This window comes from Nannospalax galili, unplaced genomic scaffold (genome assembly GCF_000622305.1).
Source record: "Nannospalax galili isolate Female #2095 unplaced genomic scaffold, S.galili_v1.0 scaffold9, whole genome shotgun sequence".
Taxonomy (NCBI): Eukaryota; Metazoa; Chordata; class Mammalia; order Rodentia; family Spalacidae; genus Nannospalax; species Nannospalax galili.
The window spans coordinates 5963162-5971198 of record NW_008360332.1 but is presented as its reverse complement, the minus strand read 5'-3'; the positions used below and the strand labels follow the sequence as shown (position 1 = coordinate 5971198).

Below are 8037 nucleotides of genomic sequence, written 5' to 3'. Positions count from 1 at the left end.
GGTGGTGGGTCACCTGTCCTCTTGATCAAGGAGGCTGAGGAGACCCCACCAGATGGACTTGAACCAGTGTCCAGTCTACAAAGAGGAGGATCAACACAGAGGAATCATTTCCTCCATGCTTCCAAGCGAAGCCAACCATGGTCGAGCTGGAGCTTTGACTTATATTCATACAGGCGGAATTGGTGAAATAAAGGAGCCAGGGGCTCCTCCCAAGCCCATGAGACCCCTGAGGAACAGATCCTCAAATGACCTGAAGAGTAAAAATAAATTGGTTTATCTGGACCAACCGTATGGCCTTAAACACCCAAAAGGACAGTATAACCAAAGATTAAAGGGACCAATATAATTTCTTAAGAATCCATATGTATAGCTAAAGGCTACATAACAAGCAACAATGCCAGACAGGCGATACCTTCTTTTGAGTTGTTGGCCAAGATGGCCAAAGGGACTCCCAGATAGTAACCCCAGCATAGAACTGGGAAAATGAACAGCAGACCCCAGTCTTATCCAGAGGAATACTGACAACTGATTACCGCTAGATGAGGAAGAGCTGACCCTCCTAAACAAAGGCCTCTAGATAGCCTGACTAGATTCCCCAGAAGGGCAAGTAGTGGGGAATGCCTGGGGGTGCCGACAATACAGCAGACAGTAGCAGGGATATCAGAGTATAAGGGCTCTAGTAGGGGGAGGGAGGCTATGGGAGGGTGCTATCTGGGAAGTGGTTGTAAAAATAAATAAATAAATAAATAAAAGAAAAAAAATATGAACAAAATATAAAAAGACCCTAATTTTCTTAGAACACAAGTTATTTACTGAAAAACATAAAAACATTCATTTTACTTATATTTAAAAATATATATATTAATGACCAGGTTGCCTTTTTCTTTTAAATTCACACGCATGCATGCACACACGCACTCACACAATCTACCTTTTTTTTTTTTTTTTTTCTGAGACAGGGCCTCATGTTATTTTAGGCTTTCCTTGAACTCCCTATGTAACTGAGGATGATCTTGAACTATTATTCTTCCTGCTACTACCTCCTGAGTGCTGGGATTACAGGCATGTGCCCCCATACCTTGTTTATGCAGTGCTGGGGATTGAACCCAGGGCCACACGCATGCTAGGTAAGCACTTTACTAACTGAATGTTATCTTCAGCCAGACCCATTATTTTAAGCCCTACAACGTATAAATCAGATCCATCATTCATGATCTTTTTGCTTAGGCGGTATTTCCATTTCACTATGACTGTGAATAACATCTCATAGAATAAGATGATTTTGATAAGTATCTAAGAAACATAATTCCATAATGTAGACTTTATTTAAAACACAAAACCAAGAAAACTTACCACAGCTAAGTTATTTCCAATGAATTTCAGAAATAAAAATTTTTCTGCAACAGCAGCTACACCAAGAAATTCACCAAGGTGCTCCCTCAGGGCTTGTAAAGTAAGCTGAGGAGATATTCTGAAATATCATGAAATTGCTTTATAATGTAAAAGTAAATAGACTTTGGATATACTAATGAATCAATATCTTTAGCCAGCTAACTCAAACATAAACACCGATTTAATGTATTAGATATAATTTAATATATTATGTTTTTATACTGCCTGGGACTTTGTAGGTCTTCAGTTAAGTATTTTTCTAAACAAATTACTAAAAAATCTGTTAACCTTATATAAATGAGTACTGACTAGAAAGTCTTTTACACTGAAAAGGAAAATGAACATTTGGCTAATCTATGTTCCAAGTTTTATGATTAAAGCAAAAATTTGTTATGGAATTTATATACTTTTCCAAAAAAAGTGTGTGTGTGTGTGTGTGTGCATGCTTGCTCATGTATAATGTATCTCTGTGTACACACACCATGGCATATGTGGAGGCTGAGGACAATTCTGTGGAGTCAGTTCTATCCTTGCACCTTTACATGGGTTCCAGGGATCAAACCTAGGTAACTAGGCTTGTGAGGTAAGTGCTTTTACCTGTTGAGCCATTTTGGCAGCTCAGCACTGTATATAATGTGTCCAGAACAGAAAGTAAGTCAATGTGAGTGAAGAAAATGATGGAGAAGTTTAAGAAGAGAAAGAAATCTACTCGAGAGAACAGTCAGACTACAGTGTCATGTCTGATTGAATATGAAAGCACACATATACATACATATATACATTTTTATTTTTTCAAACAATTCTAAGGACACTAAATGTATTGCTTTAACTATTAGTGACAATTCTTCAAAAGGTTTTGAATCTTAACTATAAACAGGTTATACAATGTTTTTGAATCTTAACTATAAGCAGGTTATACAATGTTTTTGAATCTTAACTATAAACAGGTTATACAATGTTTTCTGTATACAGGTATACAATGTTAGCAGTATTATGGCCAGGGAATATCTGTTCTTTTTGAGATAGAGTCTCTCTGCAGCCACAACTGGCCTGGACTTGCTCTGGAGACCAGGCTGGCCTTGATATCTCAGAGAGTGCTGAGATTAAAGGTGTGAATCACATACTTGTTGACCTCTGTTCTTATAACAATGTTTATTTAACTTAGATTTATTTTACTGCAGTGCTGGTGAACAGACCTAGGGCTTCAGGCATACTAGGCACACAGTCTACCTCTGATCCATATCCCTGTCCTTACACAATAATATTTGTTAAACTAGGGAAGGATACATCGTATGAAGGAAATATTTTTCATTTATAAAATTCTTAAAATTTCAAAAAACATGTTTCTCTGAAGCTGTCCAAAATTATTTTTTTTTGGATAACTTGTTTTATGACCACAAAATGCTTACCTTATAAATCCAGCAGAAATAAATTTATTAATACCTTCTATTGAAATAGTATTTAATTTATAGTTCCACGATCCTTCAGGGACATAAAAAACATGAAGTTCCACCAACTAAATGAGAAGAACAACAGTTAAAAAATTTTCCAAAGAAGAAATTAAATTACTTTATGTCTTATAAAATTTTAGATTTGATAAACCCAATTGAAATATAGAATACATACAATCTGAACAAACAACAAAATGAAGAATCAAAAATTTGTTAATTTGGCTGCCTGGCACCTGAGCACATTTCCCTTTGAAGCAATGATGTGGCTTTGTTCACAGATTACCTCCCAACATTTGATAAATGGCGTTCTTTCTGTGGTCTTCAGAAACAGTAGATAGTATTTTCTTAGCACTAGTCTTTATTCCTCCCCTTCATCCCATATTCGCAATTCCATCAAAGTGACCTTGTAGAATCCTTATCCTTTGTACACTGTCTTCCTCCTAGGTTCTGAGAATTGCTGCCGCTCATCCTCAGTAAAGGAGCTAATACTGTAGTTTGAGGGACTACTTCCTAGCGTTTTAGGAAGAACCTGTTCTTGATATAGAGCATGACTGGAATCAGCTTGTTTGTGCTTGTACCTAACTACTTACAATTTATCCTATTATTTAGAATATTTAGATTACCACAAAAAAACAATTATAGCAGAATCTCATTTTTTAGTCTAAGCAAGGTTGATATTCGCTGCATATTAAAAAAAATCAACAGATTTAAATAATTATACTCTTAATTTAAATACCTAAGAACTTAAAAAATTAAACATGACCTACTTTTTTTTTTTTTTTTTTTTTTTTTTTCCGAGCTGAGGACAGGTCCCAGGGCCTTGTGCTTAGCTAGGTAAGCACTCTACCACTGAGCTAAATCCCCAAACATGACCTACTTTTAAAATTACTTTTTGCCAGCACTTGGGAAGCAAAGGCAGGCAGATCTCTGTGAGTTCGATGCCAGCCTGGTCTACATAGAGAGTTTCAAGCCAGCTAAGGCTACATAGTGAGACTTTGTCTCAAAAAAAAACTAAAAAAAGTAAAAAAAAAATAAATTAGCAGTTTTTATAGCTAAAAGCTACAATATGAAGTATTTGTATAACTTTGAAGTAACTATGACATAGCTTTAATAAATATATTAATATTTCTTTAATTTTTAAAATTTATTTTTATTTATGTGTATGAAGTTTTTTTGCAAGGTCCACAGAGGATAGATGAGGGAATCAGATGTGGGTACTGAGAAGCAAACTGGGTCCTCTGAAAGAGCAGCCATCTCTCTAGCCCTATGTTAATATTTTTTGAATTAAATATTTATATGCATGTTTCTAAAAGAATGCAGGTTTTTTTTCCAGAATAGAAAAACAGTTGAAAAGAAGTGAAAAATTAAAACATGTTGAAGGTATAATTTAAGTATTCTGTTTATACCAAAGAATAATTTATTCTACTCTTTTGGGCTTTATTGTAAGCAACGCATCAGTAGCATTTTTCATAAAAACCATTAACCATTTAAAAGTTCACTAAAAGATATTCATATAAGGGCACATATTTTTTTTCCTTTGCTTTAGGCTTCAAAATAGCTCTTGCAGAGGACCCAGGTTCAATTCCCATCCCCCACATGGCAGCTAACAACTGTCCATAACTCCAGTTCCAAGGGAATCTGACACCCTCTTCTGACCTCCATGGGCATTGCATGACACATAACACAGGTGCATAAATTTACATGCAGGCAATATACTCATACACAAAAAATAAAAAAGTAAAAAAATAAAATAGCTAAGCACAGCAGTACTGTATCTTACTATTTAAAATCCTCCTATATTATTCACTATGGATTTTTTTATAGTAACTATAATTTTTTTAATGTTGTATTAAAAATTTATATTGTGATTTAGTGAATTGTCTTGTTTCTTCATTTTGGTGCTCCCTTGAATTCCGTATCCAGACCAAGTACCTCATTTTCCTTACACTAATCTTGGCCCTGGGAGGGACTAGGCAATCTTGGTTAAGAAGCATAAAACAGGCCATAGAATCTCTTAGAAAAGGGTAATTAAGGAAATATATTAAGAACAGGGTGTGGAAAATTGGGAGGATAAAGGGATGGAGCATTTATGTTAATAAAATAATGTAAGTTTCAAAAGGAAGGTGAGGTCTTGAATAAATACTTAAGGGAAATAATGAATCAGCCTAGTGAAAACCTTGACATAGAGTTCTCGGAAGAGCTAAAGCAAAGGCCTTAAAGTGCAAACAAATGTCAGTATGTTTGAAGAGGAGTGAGGGAAATAATAGAGATAAAGTCAGGGAAAAAAGACGGTAGAGGGTCAACAAACTAGGTAGAGCCTCTAGTTAATAAGGTCCTCAACTTCAAGATGCAAAGTGAATGCAAACTTTAATAGAACAAAACATGACACATATTAATTTTTGTATGAGAAATTTTATATATACATGTACATGAATAATTACCATGAATGTTCAAATACATACAGTTTAGATAAAAAGTTCACATTTTGTCATGTGTATTCTTTCTTCTTTTGAGTAGGGTCTCTGTATTAGTCAGGGTTCTCCAAAGAAACAGAACCGGTAGAATGTATATGTATAGAGATTTATCAGCTTAGCTCACAGGATAGAGTCCGAGTAGTCCAACAATGGCTGCACCACACTGGAGAGGCTGAGAATCCGTAGTCGCTCAGTTCACGAGGCTGGATGTCTCAGTAGTCCTGGTCTGGTGCTGAAAGTCTGATGAATTCCAAAAGGTCAGCTAGTCTTCAGTCTACAGCAGCAAGATGAACTCACCAGCAAGAGAGAAGGCAAGCAGCAAGAAGCCTGGCGTTCTCCTCTGCCATGGCCTTTTATATTGGCTGCCATTAGAAGGTAACACCCACATTTAGGGTGTGTCTTCCAGCTTCAGGTGATCCAATCAAGAAGATTTCTTTCATTTCAGTTAATCCCAGATCCAGTCAAGTTGACACCCAGGATTAGCCATCACAGTCTCATATAGACTAGGCTAATCTCAAAGTCACTATACATCTGAGGATGGCCTTGAACTCATGATCCTCCTGCTCCTGCCTCCCATGTGCTGGGATTACAGACATGTATTGCCACGCCTGGCATTCTTTCTTTTTCTCTATTGGCAGAACAAAGTAAATCTAGTATCTTGATTATATCTCTAAGTACTCTGGCATTAATGATCTACAAATAAGGCCTTCTCTAACATATTCACAATTACATTTTCACATAAAACTTATTTTTTCCCTAATGTCAACTAGTATCTGATCAATATTCACATTTTAACAATTGTCTTCTGAATTTTTTTTCAATCTAGAATTTAATTAAAATTCACATACTAGATGCTAGGAGACTGGGCCATTTCTGAAATCCTAGTACTTAGGAAACTAAGGCAGAAGGATGGAGGATTTAAAGCTAAACTGGGTCACATAGCAAGACCATCTCAAAAAAAAATTACATATTATATAGTCTCAAGGAATTTTTCAAAACTGGTTTTTGAGCTTCATGTCCCTGAATTTTTTAAAGTGATTAGGGCCACCTGTCTTAGAATTTTCTACATTCTGAATCTACCCCACTATCTCTAAGGTATCTCCCAATTGGCTAGACCTCCAAGGGGCAGGGCCTGCCGCAGGGTGTGGATTACTGAGGGGTGTCTGGGAGCCATCTTGGGACTGAAGCCTCCAGCCAGGAGGAATGTGCCTGGCAGCAGGTGTGGAGAGAGAGATGGCCCCAGTGCCTCACCCACCTGGCCGCCAGGGGGCATTTACCCACCTGGGATGATACTGCAGGCCCAAGATGCATGGGTGAAAGTTAACGGAGACCATGGGCATGGCCACGGGAGCATCTGGTGGCTGTGCAAGAGTGCTTGTCTCTGTGTAAGTTCCCCAATTTACCCCCTCCCTACCTGAGGGCATAAACCATAATAAACTCACATAAAGATATGTTATATGGTTTGCTTGATAGTGCAGGAGACCCAGAGGGAATTTGGGTGACAAAAATTGGCATAGCCTGGCAGGATATGATGAAACTGAGAATGAGTTTTAGAAGAGTGCCAATGGCGGTGCTGATGTGGTTGTTACAATGGGTTACTAAAAAAAGACCAGTCACGCAGGAGTGTGGGCCACAGCTATGTTGTAAATGTGGGGATATGTTGTGGGTATGTGAAGATTTGTTAAAAGTTACCCAAAAGTTAGAAGATCTTTTATCTGCTCTGGACCCAAAGGGAGCTCCCAGAAAAATAGAGCAGCCACTTTGCAAGATAAAAGATGTGCCCCAGGGGGAAAAGCTGAAAAGGCGGCATGGCAGACCCAGGGGCAGACCTGGAGACAGAGGAAAAGCAGGGCGCTTTGACTTGTGTAAAGTTCAAGGACCCAGAGAAAATGACAGATAATAGTAAAAAGGAATAAAAAGCTAACTTGACTACAGCTAGGAAATATTCCATGCTGGAAGTGTTGCAGCTAAGAAAAACTTACAAGCAAACAAGCAGAGAGCCCCTGGCCACATGGCTTGTGAGAGTATGGGACATGGGAGCAACTGACGTCAGTCTAAGTCCTTCAGAAGCTTCACAGCTGAGTTATATAACCACCCATCCACCATTATGACATAGCCTGTTCAACCTAGGCCAATGCAGGGGGGAGCAGTCCTTAATGGGATGGCTGGTTGAAGGCATTAAAGATACATGGTTGTCACCAAGGGACACTAACATGATTAGCAGGGGCTGGAGGACTATAAAGGAGGGGCAGGCACTCCTGAGAGAACTAGGTATATACATGATGTCCAGTTCACTGGGCCAGATAAGACTGTGCTCACCAGAGATATGAAAGAAGGCTTAATTCAGCTGGGACCTCGAGAATGGTGTGGGGCTTTAACGGTTCTACTAAGCCCTTTTATAGGACAAAATCTGTGTAAAGAGAGAGGCTTTGGCAAATCTAAATGATTCTGACCAGCATGTAAAACATGTCTGTAAAATAACAGAACACCCTATAAGAGATATTAAAAAAACCAGACTGAAGAAATGGTCTACTTGGGTTACTCAAAGAAAATGCAGCAAGATTTATGCCAAGCCAAAATCCCCAGAGAAAAAATTGATAGAAAACCAAATTCAGTACTAAGGCATTTCTGAAAGGTTTTAAAACCAGAAGAACAGTTTACAAAGGACATTCAAAGGGTAACAACTGTACAAGGGGTGGTTAAGAATCCCCAAGGATTAA

General features: G+C 37.9%; 1 protein-coding gene across 1 annotated transcript in view; it reads right to left on the bottom strand.

The window, feature by feature from the left end:
• Window positions 1–8037, bottom strand: part of Spata1 (spermatogenesis associated 1) — a 56996-nt gene that overhangs the window by 39778 nt on the left and 9181 nt on the right. The window contains exons 3-4 of the mRNA XM_029560303.1: window positions 2802–2908; window positions 1354–1471 (exon numbers count right to left, since the gene is read on the bottom strand). Coding sequence (XP_029416163.1) covers window positions 1354–1471; window positions 2802–2908 — 225 coding nt within the window. The remainder of the gene's footprint in view (window positions 1–1353; window positions 1472–2801; window positions 2909–8037) is intronic.